Source organism: Bos indicus, chromosome 3 (assembly GCF_029378745.1).
Source record: "Bos indicus isolate NIAB-ARS_2022 breed Sahiwal x Tharparkar chromosome 3, NIAB-ARS_B.indTharparkar_mat_pri_1.0, whole genome shotgun sequence".
In the NCBI taxonomy this organism is placed as follows: domain Eukaryota; kingdom Metazoa; phylum Chordata; class Mammalia; order Artiodactyla; family Bovidae; genus Bos; species Bos indicus.
Genome location: NC_091762.1, coordinates 40,698,176 through 40,723,533, shown reverse-complemented (window position 1 = coordinate 40,723,533; position 25,358 = coordinate 40,698,176). Strand labels below are relative to the sequence as shown.

General features: G+C 38.0%; 1 protein-coding gene, 1 long non-coding RNA gene and 1 pseudogene across 2 annotated transcripts in view; 1 reads left to right on the top strand and 2 right to left on the bottom strand.

Moving 5' to 3' along the window:
* Positions 1 to 21,901, bottom strand: part of COL11A1 (collagen type XI alpha 1 chain) — a 222,646-nt gene extending 200,745 nt beyond the window's left edge. The window contains exon 1 of the mRNA XM_019956964.2: positions 21,745 to 21,901. Coding sequence (XP_019812523.1) covers positions 21,745 to 21,850 — 106 coding nt within the window. The 5' untranslated portion in view covers positions 21,851 to 21,901. The remainder of the gene's footprint in view (positions 1 to 21,744) is intronic.
* LOC109556637 (superoxide dismutase [Mn], mitochondrial pseudogene) lies at positions 13,406 to 14,063 on the bottom strand (annotated as a pseudogene).
* LOC139182185 (uncharacterized) lies at positions 21,033 to 22,561 on the top strand. Its single transcript, XR_011565776.1, has 3 exons — positions 21,033 to 21,459; positions 21,763 to 21,925; positions 22,105 to 22,561. It is a non-coding gene; the product is annotated as an uncharacterized lncRNA (long non-coding RNA).
* Positions 22,562 to 25,358: the final 2,797 nt, after the last annotated feature.

Genomic DNA, 25,358 nt, shown 5'->3' with positions numbered 1-25,358 from the left:
GATCAGTCCTGGGTGTTCATTGGAAGGACTGATGTTGAAGCTGAAACTCCAATACTTTGGCCACCTGATATGAAGAGCTGACTCATTGGAAAAGACCCTGATGCTTGGAAAGATTGAGCGCAGGAGGAGAAGGGGACGACAGAGGATGAGATGGTTAGATGGCATCACCGACTCAATGGACAGGGTTTGGGTGGACTCTGGGAATTGGGGATGGACAGGGAGGCCTGGCGTGCTGCGGTTCATGGGGTCGCAAAGAGTCGGACACGACTGAGCGACTGAACTGATTTGCCTACTGGGTTTCCCAGGTGGCACTAGTGGTAAAGAATCTGCCTGCCAATGCAGGAGATCTAGGAGACCCGAATTTGATCCCTGGATTGGGAAGATTCTCCTGGAAGAGGAAATGACAACCTACTCCAGTATTCTTCCCTGGAGAATCCCATGGGCAGAGGAGCCTGGTAGACTACAGTCCATGGGGTCTGACATGACTGAGCAACAGAGGACACACACATTTGCCTATTTCTTACTTGCCTGCCCTTTTCCAAAACTAGAAGAGAACAAGTATACATACATACACACACACAAAAACCCATGTACTATATAAAATACTGTATAATGTAAAACACATTAAGGTGAAACATATAGAAGCAACTTCCTCTGAAGCCCACAGGGCTTTCTTGTCTTGAAACAAAAATTTGTGAGGGCCTAGTATGTCTTTCCTCTTGTGTTCTGTTGATCTCTTTAACACCTCCACTCATCCATTAGACTATCCCAGGTCTTTATTCCTTCCTCCTTGGTGCCTCCAATGTCTGCTCAGATTACTGTTCTAAGGTCACACAAATGCTTTGACTGTTTAGTCTCTAATCCCTCCTTTGTCTTCACAGACTCCCTTGAGCAGTAAGTAGCCCATAGCAGCATTGCAGTGTTGAAGCGCCAGGCTGGTTTGAATCCCACCTCCGGCACTTAGCATCTGTGTTATTTGGACATATTACTTTGCTGCTTTGTACCTCAGTTTCAACATCTGTAAAATGAGAATAATAAAAATATCTACCTGAAACAGTTTTTGTGATAACTGACTTGATAGTTGAAATAATAGGAAAACTATGCTTCTGTATTAAGACCTCCTTGCTGCCTATTTTTCTCTGGTACGTGAAATAAGAATGCTTTTCAATGGTTGAAAATAAAAGAAGCTTAATATTTTATGACACATGAAAATTACATGAAATTTAAATGTGTGCCCATAAGTAAGCTTTATATTGTACATACAGCTGCAGCTATTCATTGTCTGTAACTGCTTTTGCACTACAAGGACAGAGTTTTGTAGCATTGGGTGGTCCTCAAAAGCTAAAATATCTGCCATGTGATCCTTTTAAGCTGAGTCTTGAATAGATTCATCAATGAAGAGGAAGCAATAGAAATATCAAATATGACAGCACAGATAAAAGACAGCACAGAGTTAAAAAAAAATGGAACTCTTCTTGTCCTGACAGGACATCAACACTGAATAAATTTAGGTGTTCAGTCTCCCGGGGTGGGGGGCATCTTGGCTTCTGAGGACTTCTTGAGAAAAATCATATCACCACCATGAAAATGCACAACCACAAACTCCAAGAGAGACATCTACACTAATTCCTACCTGCTTCCTCAACCCCAAATTTCATGCTCTGGCTCAAATAAACATCTCTCAAGTTTCTAAAATTTACTGTACTCTGTTGAAGATTCTTTTTTCAATCCTTCATCAATTGACTAAGGATAGTTAAGTGTTTTTTTTTTTTTTTTCTTTTTAACCCTATCTGTAGAATTTCCTGGAGAGTTTTTAAAACATATAGATGTATGGGTCCAACTCCAGAACTAACATCTAGAATGACAGAGCAGGGAGTGGGGAGGGTCCCCAGGCATTTATGTGTTTTAAAGTTTCCCAAATGAGTCTAATGTGTAGCTGGGCAGTGAACTTAGACCTAATCAATCTTTTGATATCAACCTAAACATGATTTTCTTCAGGAAATAGTTTCTTATCTACCCCTAGGCTGGGTTATATGACCCTTTCATAGGATCCCAAGTTCCCTTGGATAGCTCCACACTCTATTTTGTTCTTTTGCTTAATTATTTATTTTCACTCTAGGCAGTGTGCACTCAGTCACAGTGTATGTTTAAATTATGGCCTTGATTTCCTTAATTAGGTAGTCTTGATTGCCACCTAATTTCTCTCTCTCTTTTTGCTGAACTTGTAATTTATTGGTTAATATCTGCCTCCCAGTAGATCATAAATCTCCTGACAGCAAACATCACCACTATGGGTGTTCACTGTAATATTCATAAATAACATAGTACCTGACACATAGTAAATAAAAATAGAAATATGGTTACTAAATAAATGAGTAAATGAGCAGTCACATTCTGCCCCAGGGTTGAAGTTTCTTTCTCATCAGTCTCAGAAGAAACAAGAAGAGGGTTGAAAGTGGCCTTTACTAACAGCACCTTGAAGAGCTTGACAAATCTGGCTGTTTCCCTTTGATTCGGGTATGGCAAGAACACAGGTGTGAAGTAATCTTACTAAAGAATGCTAGACGCTTTCCCCACTCTAGGGAGTCACTTATTCTCTCCTTGTACCTCACATCACAGGCCAGAAATGAAGCATATCCTTATAGAGAGAAATAAAAATAAAATAAGACATAGAAAGTGATATCAGCCATCTACCACCCAATCATGAAATGCTCTGATGCTCTATTAAAAAATAAATAAATAAAACAACAGAAGAGTATTTTGTTTATGTGGTAGTGGGAGGTAGGACTGGCAAAAGAAAAAAAAAATAAGAGAGAAGTGACTATTCATTATAATTTAACTATTACCAACATCCTGTTGTTTTTCAAAAGCATAAAAGCCCTTAATAAAGAATCTAAAATGTAAGATATGACAAGTGGACAGCAGTTAATAACAATTCCTGCAGTTGGGATAGCCCAACTTCCAACCCAAGTTTGGTATTTATTATTTGTGTAACTTTAGATAAGCTGCTTACCCTTCTTAGACTTAGTTTCTTCAACTTAACCAAATTCTGATAATTAAATGAGAAATGGAATTTTAAATTCTTGGAGAATAGTGTCTAAGTACTCAATAAAAAGAATACCTAAAAACACTATTTTGTCGAAAATTCAACCTTTCTGAACATCCAATAGTCCCATCGAGTGCCACCAGTGTTTCCACAGTTCTGTAATTCACTTGATTTCTCTTATTCATTTCCTCTGACCACCTTGGGAAATCTCTTAACAGTTGAGTATAAGACTGAACACTTTTTATCTCTAAAACTGTTTTTTAGCTTTTTGGTGTTTTTTTTTTTTTTTAATCTCTAAAGATCCATTAGATATCATGCATGAAAAGTATGCAATACTTAGCAATCTCTCCAGCATGTTCTTATGTTATTCTAGGGACATACAACCCTAGGAGGCTTCCTGAAACTTTGACCACTTAAGCTGTCAAGTTCATTGTCCCATTACCACCCTGCAACGAAACTTGACATTAAAGCACGGATATCACTGAAATTGTCTCCTTTTCAATAATTTTGTCTTTGTATCACATAGACATTAATATAACTCTAGATTAACCCTAATGTGTTATTAGAAGATTTTTAAAAAGCTAATATTTTAATGTCTGACCTCTGATGCTATTACTTCATTTATTTCAAACCCACACATGCCACATACCAACCTTGTATTATAAACTAACATGAAGTATTAGAAAATAAAACATATAAACCTAGATTCTTCCATCTTTAAAAAGGTATGAAAGTTTATCTTTAAATGCCTATATGGCACAAGTAGGCTTTCCGGGAGGCACTAGTGGTAAGGAACTCATCTGCCAGTGCAGGAGAATAAGAGATGAGGGTTCAATCCCTGCATCAGGAAGATTCCCTGGAGGAGGGAATGGCAACCCAATCCAGTATTCTTGCCTGGAGAATCCCATGGACAGAGGAGCCTGGCGGGCTACAGTCCATGGGGCCGGGGTTGTGGGGGAGGTGTTGCAAAGAGTCAGACATGACTGAAGTGACAGCATGGCAAAAATAAAGTCAATATAAATCATATACATGCTTTAAGTCTCTACACAATTCTTTTTGGCTTAAACTACCAGACTTTTTGTCAATATTATGCAATCGAATCACTGTGTTCAGAAAAAATTTAAAAAGTGCAAATGGGAGAAATAAAAGGCTTGAATACATTAGTAAATTGTAAGTAAATAAGATTATAGTTGTGCAGTTTACATTAAATATTCCTAGGTTTGGGAAACATACCTAGGTTTGTATGTTTGTATAATAAACTTAAATGTTTTGCCATTTAAGCCTATGTCTAGAGAATATATTTCCCTACAGAAAAAAAAAGAAAAGAATGAATGAAATACAAACATCTCAAGACTCAAGTTTTGGAGAAGCAGTGTCTTATGCTTCTTGAAAAAAACAAGCATTTGATACTCAAACAAAGAACAGCATCAAATCGAGGATGACATAGACAAAGACAATATAAAATAGGAGCCTAGAATTTTAGGAATTTTATAATTAATTTAATTTTATCAAATCAAACACCTAACAAACCTATTGGTACCACCATTTCAGAAGATAAGAACTCAACGATCAAATGTAAATGTACTTTCTTACATTTTCGTGAAAATACTAGTTTTTTGTTTTTTGTTTTTTTTTAAATCAGCTACAGAGTAAAATTCAAAACTGGAAAGGTCAGGGAAAAAATATATAGTAAAGTATTCTGAGTAGAACTAATGGAAAAACATGACTCCCATCAAAATCGATTGCATTCATGTCCCACTGGTCACAATTTATTCTAATTCTGTCCTATTTAGTGGTTAAGAAAAATCCATAAAATACAGAATCCCAGATGTAGTGTTGATTAGGACTGAAGTGACTTAGCAGCAGCAGTAGCAGTAGTAAAGAACCCGTTTGCCAAAGCAAGAGACATAAGGGACGCCATTTCGATCCCTAGATTGGGAAGATCCCCTGGAGGAGGGCATAGCAACCCACTCCAGTATTCTTGCATGAAGAATCCCAGGGACAGAGGAGCCTGGTGGGCTAAGTCCATAGGGTCGTATAGAGTTGGACGCGACTGAAGCAACTTAGCACGCACAGGAACAATAAATAAATTTGACTTGAATAGCAATATATATTTACATTTTCTTGATAATTCCTACTCTGTAATTGCTTTCTAGGTCTTCAGTGGGAAACATCTCTCTGCTACTTTCTAGGTAACTACAAGTCCTGGATCACTGCTCTGTTAAACCAGTAAAACAAAGCACAAACCCCCATTACAATTACTACACAACTACAATTCTCAAGACAACTGGATCAATGTGCACAGTATCTAGCCAATAAGTAAAATGTTCTACTAAGTGGAATTTGATTTCTATATTGACTATATCTAAACAGGTAAAATGAAATGAAAAATGTGGGAATTATTTGGATAAATATGGCCTAGAAGCTGTCCAAATAATATCTGTACTGCAAAGTTATCTAATTCTACATGTTATATAAAGCCTTAAAATAAAATCTCAACCCTTAATTTAAATGTCATTACTTTTTTACAAATGACAAATATTTGAGGAGAACTAAGGAGAAAAATCCCCTTCATAGATCACTGCCTTGACATGGCAAAAGGGCTTGGAAAACTCAGTGAGCCATGCTGTGTAGGGCTACCCGAGATGGACAAGTCATAGCAGAGAGTTCTGACAAAACATGATCCACTGGAGGATGGAATAAAAATCACCCCATACTTACCGTAGGAACCTCATAAACTGTATAAAAGGACAAAAAGATATGACACTGAAAGATGAGTCCTCCAGGTCAGAAGGTGTCCAATATGCTACTGGGGGAAAGTGGAGGAGAATTACTAATAGCCCCAGAAAAAATGAAGCGACTGGGCCAAAGCAGAAGTGACACTCAGTTGCAGATGTGTCTGGTGATGAAAGTAAAATCCGATGCTGCAAAGAACAGTATTGCATAGAAACCTGGAAGGTTAGGTCCATGAATCAAGGTAAACTGGACGTGGTCAAGCAGGAGGCGGTAAGAATAAACATTGACATCTTAGTAATCAGTGAACTAAAATAGAGAATGGGCAAATTTAATTCAGATGACCATTATATCTACTACTGTGGGCAAGAATTCCATAGAAGAAAGGGAGTAGCTCTCATAATCAACAAAGAGTCCAAAATGTGGTACTTGGGTACAACCTCAAAAATGACAGATGATCTTGGTTTGTTTCCAAGGTAAATTATTCAACATCACAGTAATCCAGGCCTATGCCCCTACCACCAATGCTGAAGAAGCTGAAGTTGATCAGTTCTGTGAAGAACTAGACCTCCTAGAACTAATGCACCCAAAAAATGATGTTCTATTCATCACTGGGGATTAGAATGCAAAAGTAGGAAATCAAGATATACCTGGAGTAAGAGGCAAGTTTGTCCTTGGAAAACAAAATGAAGCAGGGCAAAGGATAACTGAATTCTGCCAAGAGAATCCATTGGTGATAGCAGGTATCCTTTTTTGACAACACAAGAGAAGACTTTACACACGAACATCACCAGTCAATACCAAAATCAAATTGATTACATTCTTTGTAGCCAAAAAGGAGAAGCTGTATACAGTCAGCAAAATCAAGACCTAGAACTGACTGTGGCTCAGATCATCAGCATCTCATAGAAAAATTCAGGCTTAAACTAAAGAAAGTAAGGAAAACCACTAGGTCAGCCAGGTATAACTTAAATCAAATCCCCTATGAATATGCAGTGGAAGTAATGAACAGAATCAAGGGATTAGATCTAGTTAACAGTGTGCCTAAAGAACTATGGACGGAAGGCTGCAATATTGTACTGGAGGCAGTGAACAAAACCATTGCAAACAAAAAGAAAAGAAGGCAAAGTGGTTATCTGAGGAGGCTTCACAAATGGCTGAAGAAAGAGAAGTGAAAAGCAACAGAGAAAGGGAAGGATACATCCAACTAAATGCTGAGTTCCAAAGAAAAGCACAGAGAGACAAGAAGGACCTCTTCAATGAACAGTGCGTAAAACTAGAAGAAAACAACAGAAGGAGAAAGACTAAAGATCTTTTCAGGAAAATTGGAAATATCAAGTTAACATTTTGCCCTAGGATGGGAACAATAAAGGACAGAAATGGTAGAGACCTAGGAGACACTGAAGAGATCAAGAGGAGATGGAAAGAATACATAGAACTGTACAAAAAGGATCTCAATGAGCCGTGTTACTACAATGGTGTAGTCACCCAGAGCCAGACATTCTGGGGTGTGAAGTCAAGTTGGTCTCAGGAGGCACTGCTGTTAATAAAGCTAGTGGATGAAATGGAATTCCAATAGAGCTATTCAAAACCCTAAAGGATGATGCCATCAAGGTGTTGCATTCAATATGTCAGCAAATTTGGAAGATTCAGTAGTGGCCACAGAACTGGAAAAGGTCAATCCTCGTCCCAATTCCCAAGAAGGGTAATACTAAAGAATGCGCTAACCATCAGACAATTGCACTCATCTCCCATACTAGTAAGGTCATGCTTAAAATCTTGCAAGCTAGGCTTCAGAATTATGCAAACCAAGAACTTCCAGATGTCCAAGCTGGGTTTAGAAAATGAAGAGGAACCAGAGATCAAATTGCGAGCATTTGCTGGATCACAGAGAAAGCAAGGGAATTCCAGAAAAAAACATCTGCCTGTGTTTCACCGACTACTCTAAAACCTTTGACTGTGTGGATCATAAAAAAAAAACTGTGGAAAGCTGTTAAAGAGATGGGAATACCAGACCATCTTTTCTTCCCACTGAGAAACCTGTATGTGGGTCAAGAAGCAACTGTTAGAACCCTGTATGGAACGACTGATTGGTTCAAGATTGAGAATGGAGTACAACAGGGTTGTGTGCTGTTACCCTGTTTGTCATGAGACATGCTGGGCTGGATGAATTACAAGCCAGAATCAAGATGGACCGAACAAACATCAACAGACTCAGATATGCAGATGATACCACTCTAATGGCAGAAAGCAAAGAGGAAATAAAGAGCCTCTTAATGAGGGTGAAGGAGGAAAGTGAAAAAGTCAACTTAAAACTAAATATTAAAAGAAAACTAAGATCATGGCATCTGACCCTATTACTTCATGGCAAATAGAAGGGGAAAAGGTGGAAGTAGTGACAGATTTCCTCTTCTTGGGCTCTAAAATCACTTCGGATGGTGACTGCAGCCATGAACTCAGAAGACAATTGCTTCTAGGCAGGAAACCTACGACAAACTAGACAGTGTATTGAAAAGCAGAGACACTATTCTGCCGACAAAGGTCTGTATCGTCAAGACTATGGTCTTCCCAGTGTCACATACAGTTTTGACAGCTGGATCATAAAGAAGACAGATGCCTTTGAAATGTAGTGCTGGGCAAGACTTCTGAAAGTTCCTTTCAGACAGCAAGAAGACAGCAAGAAGATCAAACTTGTGAATTTTAAGGGAAATCAACCCTGAATACTCATTGGAAGAACTGATGCTGAAGTGGAAGCTCCAGTATTTTGGTTATTTGATGCAAACAGCCAACTCACTGGAAAAGTTCCTGATGCTGGGAAAGATTGAGGGCAAAAGGAGAGGAGGGCATCAGAGGATGAGATGGCTGGATGGCATCACTGATGCAATGGACATGAACTTGGGCAAACTTCGGGAGATGGTGAGGGACAGGGAGGCCTGGCATGCCGCAGTCCATGGGGTCTCAAAGAGTCAGACACAACTGGGCAACTGAACAACAATAAAGGAGAAAAATAAGTCAGTGAATGAATATAAGAAGGGTTATGGTGATATGGATTTTAATATATGTAAGACAGGAAAAGCCTCAAAAAGATAAGGTTTGAGTAAATTCGGAAAAGGCATAAGCTCTTCCTCTACCTTAAGGTTTTTATGCAGTGGAATTGAAAGCAAAGAGACTAGTAAGTGCAAAGAAAATGAAATAGGAGCTGACCTAAGACACTGAAGGAAATGCAAGGAGACAAATATGTCTCCAGCCAAGGAAATAAAAGGACGTAAGAGACGAGGTCAGAGAAGTAACAATGAGGGCATGTTGAAGGCAGCTTGTATAGGTCCTGTGGGATATTCAAGGAGTTTAGATTTAATTGCAAATGAAATGGAAAACCACTGAAAGTTAAAGAGAGAGAAAGAACATCAGCTAACTAATTTTTCAGAAGACTGTGACTGCTATGTTAACAGACTCTAGGGACACTGGAGTAGAATTAGAGTGCAGAGAAGGAGCAATTGCAATCTTCTAGATGTAAAATTTTGTTGATACTGTTTTCTTGGGCTGAGAGATGAATTACTTTGTGATATTATGGATATATTCTGAAGACAGCAGACCAGAGTGGAGTATGAGAGAAAAGGAGTCAAAGATGACACCAACGTTTTTAGTTCAAACATCATGATTGATTGTGTTGCCATTAACGGAGACAGGGAAGACTGTGATGAATGGACTTTAGGGCTGGAGTTCTGCAGTTCAGTCTTAGGCATGCTGATTTTGAGATGACTTAGTAAATGCCACTGGAAACAGCTGAATAGGCAGTTGAATGAGTTTAGGAGTCTGAAGTTTAGGGGAAGTTCAGGGGAAAGGTCTAGAGTAGTAACAATAAAACTTTGGGAGTTGACAGACTATCAATGTCATTTTAAACTATAACTAAATTAATGATATATTTTTTAAACTCTATTTGATATAACTTTCCATGAAAGAAATCATTATAAGTTAAAAATGCTTATAATAAGTAACTTATTCCCAACTAAATAAAACAGAGGTTTTGGTCCAACATATTAATCTTCAGAAACAAAAATCACTATTTACACTTTATGTTCTAAAACATGCTATAATTTGGTTAATAACAAGAACAATCACATTGTAAGGTTTAAAAATATTAGCTTACTTTGTCTCATAATAGACTTTATAAATGTGTACATGGTTGCTTATCATACTCCTTTATAAAATAGGAAGATTATTTATTCATTCATTTTTCAACTTCATCATGACCATAACTCCATATCAACTGTGACTCAACTGTACTAATTACCATTGAGAATGTCAGTTCACTTTACAGTAGATTAAATAATCCAGAAAAAATCTGCATTGCTCTACTTCCCTGGTTATTTGTCAGAGAATCCAATGGTTGCAATCAGTTGGAACCACCTAGTCATGTACAGATATGAAAGTATGTGCTGACCATGCCAACTTGGCAGCCTCTCTATATCTTTAAATTAGTCATGTCATTCCATTCTATGCAGGAAAGTATATCCTTATGGTCTTATGTTACATGGTCCCTCCCCATACCCTCCACTCCAGCACTCTCCTGGTAATACACATACTCCATGAGAATGGAGCCTGAGCTACCATCTTTGTAGTCCTGACACCTAACACAGTGACTGCACAAAGAAGGGGATCATTTAATTTTCTCAGTTATTAAACAACTTTAATCCTGAACTTTCTTATATCATAAAAAGCATTATATACTGAAAATTGAAAGCAGAAATAAAGTCACAACTTTGAGAATGGTAACAGAAGAAGAAACACCAGTTGAAAATGTAATATTTGAAAAGTATGGCATTTTTGATTTTGTTGTTGTTCAGTCTCTAGTCATGTCTGACTCTTTGCAATCCCATGGACAGCAGCATGCTGACTTCCCTGTCATTCAGCTTCCCTGTCATTCACTATCTCCTAGAGTTTGCTCAAACTCAGGTCCATTGAGTTGGTGATGCCGTCCAACCATCTCATTCTCTGTGGCCCCCTTCTCCTCCTGTCCTCAATCTTTCCCAGCATCAGGGTCTTTTCCAATGAGTTGGCTCTTCACATCAGGTGGCCAAAATATTGGAGTTTCAGCTTCAGCATCAGTCCTTCCAATGAATATTCACAACTAAGTTCCTTTAGGATGGACTGGTTGGATCTCCTTGCAGTCCAAGGGACACTCAAGAGTCTTCTCCAATACAGTTCAAAAGCATCAATTCTTCGGTGTTCAGCCTTTCTTATGGTCCAACTCTCACATCCGTATGTGACTACTGGAAAAACCATAGCTTTGACTATAGGGAGCTTTGTGGGCAAAGTGATGTCTCTTCTTTTTAATATGCTGTCCAGGTTCGTCAGCGTCATTTAATTTCATGGCTACTGTCACCATCTGCAGTGATTTTGGAGCCCAAGAAAATAAAGTCTGATTTATAAGTGGTCAAATCCATTGAAAGTGAAAATCACTCAGTCATGTCCAACTCTTTGTGACCCCATGGACTGTAGCCTGCAGCTCCTCTGTCCAGTGGAATTCTCCAGGCAAGAATAATGGAGTGGATTGCCATTCGCTTTTCCAGGGGATCTTCCCAAGACCCAAGGATGGAACTCAGGTCTCCTGCATTGCAGGCAGATTCTTTACTAGCTGAGCCATCAGGGAAGCCCAAAGCTATTAAAATATGCTTATTATAAAACTAAAATTATATTTTCATTATATAATTTGACACTAAATTGAGAAGATAAATATTTATTGGCATTTAGTTTGTTACATGCTATGAAGAGGAGGATTTTCTTTAAAAAGCATTATCAATATCATGATCAGTTGATTTACTTATTTTATGCAGAACCACTTCTGTTTGACAATAAGGTATGTATCAGAAGATTTGCACATAGCAGATAAATAATCTTTCACTTGACTTCCAGTACACTGTAATACAAACTAGGCAATCCTCATTTTTATATACATTTATTTCCTATTTCAGAAGGTTCATGAATCCTTGGTTGTGCATCAAAATTATATGTACAGCCTTATAAAGCAGTTATGCTTGGATTCTGTACAAAATCTACTCAATCAATATGCACAGGGATGGGACTGGAAATGATTGTGATATCAAGCCATAATTGAGTACTCCTGTCTTATTGACTTTAATAAAAATGTCTTAATTATGAGCTCATTAATTCACTCAATGAATGTTTACTGGCCATCTGTTATACTTCAGGTATAGTGCTGGATGCCATTCTATGACAAGGTTTCTGTGCTTTAGGATGCTACACAAGGTCAATTATCCTAGTCTCCATGGTTAAGAAGAGGTATTCCTAGAGGAGATAATAACTAAACTCTGTGTAAAAAAAGTAATGGTAAGCAGATTGGGAGAGTATTCATCATAAAGACCATAGTTTGCTTGGAGACAAAACAGAGACAGCCATTTCCAAGAAATCATAACAGTATCAGCAAAAATCTGTTAAGTATATTCCACAGACACTGCCAACAACTTATTTACATAATTTATATCCTATCTCAGGTTATCGATTAAGTTATTGAAAAGCAATTCATCTGAGCTACAGTCAACATCTTTACCTTATTCAACAAAAATTTTCCAAATGTTTACTATGTGATAGGTTTCAATCTGCATGCTTAGGGCAAACGAAATAAAGCAGATAAAGATACTCATCCTGATGATTTTAGTGGAACTAAAATATACAATGGATAGGAATAGAATATTAAAAATATATTTTTATCCAAAACAATTCTATGGCTATAGACTATTAATCTTATTAAGCACTTGAAATTTTAAGTACTCCTTCTTAAAGATGGTACTTCATAGTAACATAATTATATATGCAACATGCAATTTGCTTTCTAACTTGAAGAACTATCTTACTGAAATAATCATAATGCAATAAATATAGATAGGCTACTTTTCCTAATAGTCATTAAGCAAAATTAGACAACCCTTAATATCATACAAAACTGAAATAAAGGTTTGAAAAATGATATACGACAGGGTTTTCTCAATTATTACTTTTACAGATTGAAATCAAATTTGAATTAAACTTTCCTGTTCACCAATAGACAAGTGAAATGATGATTTATGTTGCTGTCAAAGCAAAAATATGACTTCATATGGCATTTTATCAGTCATACTACTATGTTAAAGCAAACTACAGTTTTAGAGATAGTATGGTCAACTGAAAGCTTCAAATATATAAAAATATCTTTGGAGAGAATGTGCAAAACTATTTTCCAAATGAGGAAAGCTGGAAAGAAGTAGCAATTTATTCACTTTCAGAGAGTGAGTAAAGAAAAAGAGGGAGGGGGACTCTAATCATTGTTAACAACATGACATGAGGAGGTCACTTTACACCACTCCAAGTTAACTAGATTTTAACCTTGTTCCAGTCTGATGAGCAAAGCAAGAAGGTAATTAGTAATCTAAATGGTGACTATATCATATCCTGTGTTCATTCTGGCATCTTGGCAGACACTAGGGAAAGAAAACTAAATCACAGTCTTTACCCTCCAGCAACTCCTAGAGGAAGGCTAATATATAAATGAAGAACTTTTAAAATAATTATAATGTGTCCTTTTTTTTTTTTTTTTTTTTTGCAGACCATGTATCTTTCAGTTACATTCCCCTAGCTGATTACATTCAAACAGCTTTTAGATAATCACATCTGACACTTTACACTGAAGGTAATAAGCTTACTCCCATACATCAATCCCCCAAAGTGGAATATAACTGTTGTTCCTTGTAATAGATCCTGATTAGAACAGGCAGCAATTTGTAAGTGTCCCTGTTACTTAATGAAACCAGGCCAACCCCAAGCTGAACCTTGAACACCTACAGACAAAGCTGTCAATTTCCCCTTTGTCAAAGGAATAAAGTAACACATGCTAGCTTCCATCCACTCACTCCCCTTTGGTTTTCTGCCATCATTAAGGCTTAGATTTGTCCCTAAAATGGGACGAGTGACAGGTCCTTCACCATTGAAATTTAGCGTAAGCTGAAGAGTCACTTGAATTATGACATCATCTTTCACCAAAATCTCTTTATATTTTTCCTTGGTAGCATTCAAGTTATTTGCACAATTTACATGATATTTACAATGGTTACAACTGCATGATTTGGGCATTATTGCTAGGCCCCAAGGCACCATAATCATAAGCATAGTCAGGGAGGCTGTGCAAAAGCGTTAAGAATATACAATAAGACTTTCCTGGTGGTGCAGTAGATAAGAATCTGCCTACCAGTGCAGGATACAAAGATTTGATCCCTGATCCAGGAAAGATCATGCCACATACCACATGCCATAGAGCAACTAAGCTTGCGTGCCACAACTACTGACCCTGTGCTCTAGACCCTGTGAGTCACAACTACTGAGCTTTCATGCTGCAACTACTGAAGCCCACGTGCCTAGAGCCTGTGTTCTGTAACAAGAGAAGCCACTGCAGTGAGAAGCCAGGGCACAGAAATGAAGAGTAGCCCCAAAGAGTAGCCCCCGCTCACCTCAACGAGAAAAAGCCTGTGTACAGCATTGAAGACCCAGGGCAACCAAAAAAGAAATAAATAAAACTATTTTTAAAAACTATTTATATATAAAAAGAATACACAATAAAGTAAATATGGGCAAATGGTCAAAAGCAAGAGCTCTGGAGCAAGATTGTCTGGGTTCAAATCCTGGATCTGTCACACAGTAGCTGTACGGTCTTAAGTAGGACAATTAACTTATCTGTTTTTCAGTTTCCTTATGGGTAAAATAGAGATGGTAGTATTAGCTTACTTCTAAGACAACTGTCAGAATGAATGAGATTTTATACAAAAATGCTTACAAGGAGACATATGCATTCAGTGTTAGAGCTTCTATATCTGTCTGGAGTAGGCAGCTTGAGTTAAATTTTGAAGTATGAGAAAGTATCTGCTAGATGGATGAGAAGGAAAAATACATTCCAGGCAAAAAAGAATAATGCGTTCCAGGACAGGGGAGAAGACGGTCAAGAGGTTTAACATGCCTAGTGTGCAGGGTGCATGATGTTGGAGTGGGAAACCTGAGTCTGAGACATACAGAAGGGCACTCTACATCATGCTAGGCCATCTGTACAATACGTTTGTCCTCAAAACCAGTGAAGTATTTCGAAGGTTCATCAGCATTCAAAGAGTGACAGCAAGTAGAAGGCTGTACTTCACAGTTAGTCTGAAAAGAGAGTTAAGGGCAAATACCACAGGTGGCGCTAGTGGTCAAGAATCTGCTGGCCAGTGCAGGAGACGTGAGACCTGCGTTCAATGCCTGAGTCAGGAAGATCCCTGGAGGAGGGTACAGCAAAACCCACCCTAATATTCTTGCCTGGAGAATCCCATGGACAAAGGAATCTGGTGGGCTACAGTCCATAAGGTCGCAGAGTCAGACACAACTGAAGTGACTTAGCATGCACCACTAATACTTACGACTCTCCGCAGTGGTACCTAAGAGCACAAAGTAGGAAAATGTGCTAGAGCTTCTTACTAGTTTTGTCAGGAATTGCAACTACTGCTCTTTTGTAGTAGTCATCCTTTTGGGAAATTGTTTGTTAAAGTCTGAGTGAGAAAGGAAAGCCAACTGCCTCATACAGTCTAAGGTTTGGTCCTATAAGCCCGGATGTGAGTTTACCAGTCAGATAGAGGAAGGACGCTTCCACTGACATCCTATACGCTCAAGTTCTATGAATAGGGACCTTCATTGGACTGTACAGTACAGGGCCATTCAAGAGCAATTAAATTTGGTTAAAATAAGAAAGAAATGCTTTTTAAGGAGAAAAAGAAAAGAAAATGAAGGTTTGAGGGATTGCAAAAGTTGATTGTGCTGAAGCACTTTTACACAGGTTTGTTTTAGTTCTCAATTGTCAAGTCGTATTTAAACTGGTCTCTTACTCTGAAATACGATAACCTTTCTTTTCTCTGAGTTCTTTCTACTAAATTAATAGCACTGTCTCTAATTCCATGCGCAGCAAGCAAAGAGTTTATTTTACCAGATAACAGTAGGTCTGGTGATCAGCCAATGTCTAAAGAACCACTAGCCAAGTCAGTAGTAGGCCAAAGACTGCAACTGATAAATAGATACTGCTCACTAAATCACTTTAAAATTGTTTCATCTTCTCTACCCAAGAGTATTATTCATGTTGAGTTCTGACACAACTGAAAGTAAAAAAAAAAAAAAATCACAATTATCTATAAAAATAAAAGCATATTAGGGTTTTAAAAGGAGAAATAAATAGATACATTAGAATACAGAAGGTAGTTAAAAAAAAAAAAAAGCAAATCCCTTTGGGTTCTGAATTTAATTGCAAAAGAAATCAGTAGAAAAAAGTCCAAATTTAGGAAATTCATTATAGCGTAATTTTAGTATACATTGAAAACTGCATTTAAAATAGACTCTTCAGGAAGAAAGCGTAAGAAGCAATGTAACTTTTTATAGCACCTGTGTGTACCTCTCTTCTTTGCTAAGGGACAAAACTTCAATGCTCAAAAAAAAAAAGTTTGATTTCCTCTCACCACTTCCAGCTCAGGTCACATTTCCCCAGTATTAAATGGGAGAAGTGGAGGAGTAAAAGCAGAAATGCAGATCAGCCCTCAGTCCCAACTCTGCAGTTCCCTTGAATTCCTAAGATCACAAACCAACTGCACTTTCTCCAAAGGTGGACAGGAAGAAAAGTGCATTTAGGATATAATATGATTCTGGCTTTTAAATACCTAAACATCATCACTAAAAATTATATTGAATGATAGGGCTGGGTCAATATGTATAAAACCCTGTATTCATATAAAACAGAGTTAGTCATATGTAGAACTATTAATTTCCTTAGTATCTTCTTCAGGACCTGAAGGACATGTACTGAATTTCCCGAAAGAGAGGAAAAAACTTCATGGTTGAAATACTAGCTCTATCTTAGCCATTGCCAGCACCGCATATCATGGTAGCCCCTGAAAAGGAAGTATTTCTCTATAAATTAACTATCCATTTATTCCCAAAGTAAAAGGTGATTATGTACTTTTAGACACTTTGACAATCCAAAAGGAAAAATTTGAATTAGAATTTGCACTACTAAGCGCATCTGTTATTTTTTTCCCAAAGCTGACTGCTTGTTTGGAAAAAAGGTTATCTGTTAAACAAATAACCCGTATCAAGTAAAAATCAATTCATTATCTGACTTATTAATAAAAAAACATACAATTAGATATAATATGTATCACCCAATCAATATAAAAGCAACATGAAAAGAGAAATTTGACATTATTTGTCTTATTTGAAATAAACATATAACTTTCTTAGCTTCCTAAAAATTCAAAGTTGTACTGGGTCCTCTATTAGGAACTTTAGAGAGGGAAAAAAAAAAAACTATGTTCATAATCCAGCAACAAATGTATACAAAAATATTTTATAAACTGTTACACTTTTTACATTGATACAGATCTTATAGAATCACATAATTAGGTATATTAATAATACAAATTATCAAAAATTACCTATATCTAAATTTAGAACATTGAGGAATTATTAAATATGTTCTATAATCTCCTGTGTTTCTTTGATTCATCATTTTCACTTAATCTATCCTCACTAATCTAAACTCCAGCACATATATTTAAGCAATATATGTCATTCTACATTTCACAAATACATACAAATTAATAATTGTTTATTCTATTAAGTCTCAGACTACTATTATTTAAAGATACTTTATCATTTTTGCAGATTTCATCCTACTCATTTATGGAAAATCTTGACTATTATATGAATATAGTTTTTTTAGAGACAGGATTCAGTTAAGAATTTTTCTGTGCCTTAGTTTCCTCATTAGTAAAGTGAGAAGGTAGTATGGAGTTGCAATTTTTATAAGAATTTCTATCTCTAGCATTCTCTTTAAAAGAATCTAAATACCTTTTCTTCTTTTGAAAAATTCAGCTTTTTATTACACACTCTCACTGAAACTTGATTCAAATCCATTCATTATCACTACATAGGTAGTGCCTAAATAAGTTAACCAGAGCGAAGAAAAATGTCTCAGAAAAGAAACAAAATTTAAAAATAGAAAGACAACTACTTATTTTTTGTCAGAAATCCTACCCACAAATTTGAAAAGGGGGCCATATTTGCCTTGCTATATTTTAGTGATAACTTGAATAATGTGCCCCTTCAATTTTAGTCACAAATCGAAGCAAACATAGAAGCTAAAATTTAATTATATAAATCATAAGCAATCATACTATTTAGATATATACATTTCTCATTTTGCAACTTCATAATTTTATTTAAAACTCTGCGTATACCTCTTACAGAATTATTTTTATAGATTTTAACAAAGTATTAATTATAAAGTTAATTGTCACATTAAAATATTAATATACTTAATATTAAAACTAATAGACAATTTTGTGAAAGTGTCTATAATTAACTGAATATATATGTGCCACCTAAACTAAGGTTATCTGTATAAAAGATTCAGGAAGATGTTTCTCATGAGCTACCTACTTTTTTTCAGTGTTTATTACAGACTTTGTTGATTTTGCTTTAAAAAACAAATGAAAACACAATATTAATAATCATAGAAGATACTTCATTTGCTATCAGAAGCATATCTGATTTTTAACTGATTTCTGATTGAGTAACCTAAGGGACAAGCTTGATCTCTTCCCAAAGTTGGATTAGCACATACTCTGGAAGCCAGCACCATTTCACCTGCTGATCCCAGGCACTCAAAACACTTCAGCAGGAATCACTACCAACTACTGACAAGCTTCGAAAATTCTTCATAAAATTAATCAGTGTTTTGCAAGGCACAGTATTGGCTCAACCACCAAAGGTAGAATACCATTTTAATTAGCAACAAAATGATTCAGTCAGATATTATATTTTCTTTTTACTCAATTTAGCTTAACTCCTTTAAAAACTGCTAAAACCATCTATCATAAAACCACCAATCTGAACACAGTCATGAGTTATAGTCACTATAAATTCCAGGTAAATTTCAGGTTCTATCTTAATAAGTACTGAACTAACTGAATATGAAATCTATAAATTCATGAGATAAAACATTTATATTAACCATAAGCAAGTATATGAAATATGATCCTGAAGTTAATGCAAATAAATATAAGAAATAATGCTTACTCTTTTCTTCTTATTAAACCATAATAAATACCAAAAATTTTTAAAGTAAGTTAAAGATTACTAAATTACAGAGTTTGGATTTGCAAAGTAAAATAATATGACTGTGTGAATTCACTGACTTTCTTTTCATTCACTCCAAGAAATTTTCTTTGTAAGGTTTTCTCTGTAAGATGCATCAGGATCCTAACTACATATTTTTACTGCATATTTTTAGAGTCCAATTTATTATGAACCCAGAACTTTTTAGACTTAAGCATTTTTTAATCCAAGAAATACAAATTTTAGATAAAAGTTATCTTTAAATTATCTTTCAGTTTAACAGTCAGATCATACCACTGCAACTCAGAGAAATCAAATATATAATATATAGTATTATATATAAATATAAATATATAGTATATTATATAGTATATATATATATAGTATAATTCTGGTATACAATATCTTATTTAGAAACTAACTCATTGTTACATCAATTGCAAATATAAAGGCTAGCATGAGAACTGGATGGACACTAAGTTTATTTTTCCTTTGTGTGATGATTCAGGCTAGTGTTTCCTTTTTAAGCATTAATATAGTATTTCCTTTTTGAATTTCATTAGGTGGTAAGAATGCCTACAAAAGTAGGTTTAAGTAAATATAGTTTCCTTCTAAAGAATAAGCACCTAGCAATTTGGTGAAATGAACATCAAATCTTAAACAATGTGAAGATCCAAATAACCATATAACTTTCAAGATATTTCATCAAAAATAACAAACAGAAACTACAACATGATCTTTAAAGTTCCCTACTTCTCACTTTAGATGGTTTTGTAATAATAGAGAAGTTTCTTTTACCACCAGTTATTTGATGTGGTACCAAGATGTTTTGTTTAAAAGAGTTTTAGGTATGCAGCTAGATTTAAATGAGAAAATTATGCATCACAAGTGTATAAATTTGACCTTTCTGATCTCCTAAGAGCTTTAAAGAAGCCCCCGTGTGGAAGTGAAACATCTTCAGTGAAATAATCCCTGAATACCTATAAGTCTCTCGAGTTTACAGTGCATCTGTCTTCACTGAAGAAAGTCTTAGTTTCCATATTAAAAACAAAAAGCTGCCATTATGATACTTGTCCCAAGTTTGGACGAAAGAAATAGCTGGAAAAGTTCAAAAGGAAACAGTATACCTGTTCTTCCTTAATCAAGTGTCCTTTTTCAGGATCATTGTACTTAGAAGGATTTTAGGAGGCCTTATATCCTGAGGCAGTTGCTTTAATTCCAAATAATAAAGACAACCAGCAGAGGGCAGACCTGAGGACAGAACCGACCAATCCCGCTGGTGACCAGGTACCAAAGGTAAAGTGCAAACTTTTGATAGATTTCACTTTCAAGACTCTTCTATTTATCTTTTAAAATGTAGAAATGAATGAATCAGCATGACTTATTCAAAAATTCAAAGATAGTCCTAATGAGTCTCTGACTGTACTATTCGCCAGGAAAAGTCACAGAGGAATAAGCCATCCCTGCCTGCTCCTCAGGAAGGTGAACAATCACAAAGTGTGGGGAAGAAATACAGACCTGGCTTCGCAGAGTTCGGCCTCCGGGAGCGCTAACTCCCACAAAGGAGAACTCAGATCTTGGCACCCACCAGGATCAGACTCAGGTTTCTGCTAAAGCCTGAGCCTTTGGGGTTGACAATTTGTTTCTCCCTCAGCCAATCATCGCCGCCCTCCTTCTTACCCCTACTTCTCTGCACACCCCGACAAAGCTTGCTTTCCTACTATAAACTGTTTGGGCTCCCTTAACTCCAAAGGAGACCGTCCTCCCGCCAGCCGTGTCTACAGCACCTAACGGACCGCTCCAGCCAGATGCCTTTGCGGGAAAGGGCGGGGGAAGGGGAGGGAGGAGGCGGAGGGGAGGAGTGAAGTCGCTCTCCCTCCTCGGGTACTGACAGAGCTGCAGTCTTCCCAGCAGGTCTGGTCATTGAATATTTGGTGGTGCCACGTAGGAACTTTTCCTTACCTCTCTCCTCCCATCCCACCCCACGCCCCCTCCCCTTCCTTCCAATCCCTATTCCTCCGCCCCCACCCCATTTGCTTGGCGAGTTTCATCATTCTCCAAGAGAACTGCACGTCCAACCTGCAAGAAGAAGTTGAGGGTGGGGGGTCACAGAGGGGAGGAAGGTGCAAAATCCCGGGAAGAGTGTTCTTCCTATCTCCATCCATTTCTTTTAATCTGCCATTTTTTCCCTCTTACTATCTCTTCAAGATCACACACACACACACACACACACACACACACACACACACACACACAAAGTATTCTCAGTCTTCAAGATTCATTCCCCCTGGTCTCTCTCAAATCCTTAAAACAGCTTGTTTCTCACTTTGTTCCAGACAAAGAACTTTATCAAGGCTCATTTTATGCCCTTTCTCTATATTCTCTCCTCAGCTCACCTTTAAAAAAGACTTCCATTAGTTAGAATCTGCAGAAACCAGATGTGTTCAAAGGTAGTCTAAGGACCTTTCCTCAGACAAAAGCTTTGTACAACTGCCTCTGTGTTCAAGGTAATATTTTTCCTCTTTTCAAAGCCCCTGGAAGGTGGTGAAGGGCATTTCAGCAGGCTCTGTGCCTGACAGATCTTTTTTCCTGCTACCTCTTCTCCCATTACTGTCCCGCCTACATCCATCTCTCTCACCAGTCTTCACTTCCAACCTGGTGGCAGCTACAATCTGGATTTTATTTGAGAGAATTGTTTGCGGGGGAGGGGTTGGAAGAAGGAAGGGGGGAGGGGCACAGAATGAGAAAGACCGACAGCAATCTCCCACCTCCCCCAAACCATTTTTTCTTACCTCCTCTGACCTCTCTAGCCTGGAAGAGGAAAGTCAGTGCGAGAGTTGTTATGGTGAAATCCCAGAGCCACCGTTTCGTTTTCCACCTAGAGGACCACCGCTCCATCTCCGAGCCCCGCACTCACAACTGTGAACTCAACCCACGAAATCGCGATTGCAGACCTACTTCGTCCCTTCCAAGGTATCGTCGGGGATGTTTGCTACACAGCCATTGGGGAGGGAGAGGGGGAAAAAGTCAAAGGGCTTTTTCTTAAATTTGATGGTTTGCTTCCTTCCTGTCTCTCGCCCCCTCCTCTCCCTCTCGGCTGGCCCCGCCGGTCGGGACCCTCCGATCTGTCCTCTGCGGGGCCCTGCCTTCAGACTGACGGCAGATGAGGGGCTTCAACCAAAAATCTGAGAGGACTGCGTGCCCCTAAAGGCTTCATGCCGTCAGTGGGCCGGACGAGAGGCTCCGGGCAGCCCCCTCCCCCGCCCACTCCCCTCCCGCGCCCCCCTTACCCCGGGCGAAACTGACAAGCCCGCTGAAGGTCAGACCCAATCACACGCCTAGCGGACGGCCCCGAGCCCGCCCCCCTTTCCTTTGCCGGAGAATCAGGTCTCCCCGCAAGCCCAGCCCACCAACCACCCTCCATCTCCCCACTCCTCTCCTCCCTCCTCTCCTATCCAAATCCCGGAGAAGAAATGGGAGGGAGTTACGGGGGACGCGTGCTTGGCTCCAGCACTTTGGGAATGAAAGGAATTGCAGGAGAGCCCCAGAGTCCACAGAGTTTTCAAGGAGCTTCTGTATTCAATAAAAACAGCTACTTGTCTACTTGCACCCGTCTGTGAGCCTCTCCTCGTCGGCGGGGGAGGGGAGGAGCCCAGCGTCTGAACCGCCACACCGCTGGAGTTTTGGGCTGCCAGCGGTAACCTTATCCCTGTGCAAAAATCTGCTTCTTATAGCAGACGTGGAACCAGCGGATTCACTGCTCTGCCTGCTCCGAAAAGCATTTTTTACTATTATTTTTAAACAGAGAATTAAAAGAAAGGGATGAAGGTGAGATGGAGAGACCCCAGAGGTCAAAATCCTTGATCTTACAGGGAAGCTCTCCTTCGAGGTCTGAAACTGACAGGTTTCTCTCTTGAATGTTTGAATTCTACGCTAGCTTCATTCAGAGGCAAGTCTCTTAAAGAACTGAACTGTACTCTGAGGCAGGAGGAGAAAGAAATATATGGGAGCTGACTTTAAGGGGGTGAGTAATTTAATTTTCCAACTGATTCCATACTGAACCAGGTTGAGGGGGCAGAGGGAGAGGAGAAAAGTCAGGGAAAGCAACTAGCGGAGATCTCAAAGCGTCTAGGCCCACAGCTCCTATAAAGGGCCTCAGGAGCTGAAAATATGGTCACTCCACATTGAAACTAATGAGAAGGGACAGATTTCTAAACTCCTTCTGCTTACTCCTCCTCCAAGTAATCCACTTAAACCTGGAGTATAGGTTCTTCAGTCATTTTTTTTCTACATTTAAATTATCCCTTCCTATTGGCTCCTTTTTGTTCTTTAATATTTCTTAAGATGTTTCTCAAAATTTTTCTGGAACAGAGCCCAACAAGGTGCCAGCATACATTAGGGATTCAATAGAGATGGGTTGAGTGAATGAATACATTTTCGTGTTGGTAAAAACTGGAAGCTTTGGCCAGGACCTATGCTGAGATTTTAAGATATTTCAAGGCTTAAGAGTTCTCAGCTAAGTTCATGAGATGCATATGTCCATTAATGTTTAGGAATCTAATTTTCTACTAGTTATCAAAAAATGGCTCATGACCCATGAGATTAACAAGATATTCTAACTATGTGGTTTAAGAGATGAAGGTGTTCAGAAACTATACGAAGTCCAAGATGGAATTAATTGTACAAGGACGTGTATAAGAGACATATCAAATGAGGAAAGCAACTAAAAAATACTTTCAACATGACTGTTCACTCTGTGACAAAGAACCATTCCCACATCAAGAAATTTACTTCTTAAAGATAATAGGTTAAAAAAATACTTTGCATTGATAATGTTGCTGGCAGAATGTTTGAGATGCCTTATATCAGCTGCAGAGAAATATTTTCAAGTTGTTAACACAATTTAATAAAATAATTAAATATCATACAGTGTTTGAATGTGAAATGTAGGATTAAAAATTAAGAACCTTAAGGGGGCTGAACAACAATAAAGGGAAAAATATACTGAAATTTATCATCTTCATTATCCTTCATCTTCTCTCTCTCTCTCTTTTTTTTTTTTTTTAGAAACAGTTTATTTTTATCTTCTCAAAATGACAAAATGAAAAGTCTGTTGGAATTTTCAGTTAACAGTTTTTTTTTTGAAACCTGAATTCTTTTTGTCCAATTCTTTGTATATTTTTAAACTTATTTTCGAGGTCTTCTCTTAAATGTAAAATAGTAAAATGAATACAGAGTTTGGAAGTACATCATTTGTGAAGCTAGCAGAATCCTAAGTCAATGCAAGACCTAGAGAGGGTTCTAATGCTTGCAGGAATATGTAGAAATGGTGTTCCAAGCTGTTTTTCAATAGCTTTCCTGATTTATAGAGAATTCTATGGTCTGATACTGTTCTGGGAGGTGAGAAATGATGCAGTCAGTCTAGGAAGTCCCACCTTCTGGTCACATCTCAGGCCTGTTCACAGCAGTGAATGGGTCCTTTCAGGCAAAGTGGTTTGGGTGAATAGAGTTATTACTACTTTATGCTCTCTGTACTCTGTGGTCTGAATTCCTCTGGCCACTGCCCAGAGAAGCATAACCTGAGTCTGAATTAATGCCCTGGAAGGAAATATAGTGGATTCATAGTAAGGAATAATTAATTATATCTTACCCCTCTAACCTGTAGCTATTAGCCAGGTCTGGAGTCTCCTAGGTACCTGCCCGTGAATTTACAGGAGATGAATTTAGTGGAAGGAAGCGTAATGCTAAAAGAGCAAAAAGACAGAGGGAAGCAGAAAGAGAACCACCTCACTACCTTCAATTTCACAGAGAATGACTTGTTTCCTACACCATCTTTCAACCAGTCCTTGCCAACTATTTATACGTAGATTCAAATTATAATGGAATGCGACAGTTTTCCTGACATATAGGTCTTTTATTTGGAGCACAAGTATCTGTGTTACATTTCCCATCTTGTTACATTTAGGAAAATGGCATTTGAAGATATTTGTTCATGTTTGTATAATTTGCTCTGATCGCAAGTCTTTCAAAAACAAGATGAAAACAGTTTAGAGAAAAAATAGTCACATTCTTTATAGTAGTATTTTAGATTGCCCATTTGGCCATATTGGCTTGTCTGGGAAACTGAGAGAATAATTTGATAATTGATTAGGGGCATAGTGGTATAGTGCTGTTCTGTGCTTAATCGCTCAGTCATGTCCAACCCTTTGCGACCTCGTGGACTGTAGCCCACCAAGCTTCTTTGTCTATGGGGATTCTCCAGGCAAGAATACTGGAGTGGGTTGCCATGCCGTCCTCCTGGGGATCTTCCCAACCCAGGGATCAAACCCAGGTCTCCTGCATTGCAGGCAGATTCTTTACCAGCTGAACTATCAGAGAAGCCCCAGTAGCATAGTGGGAGAACATA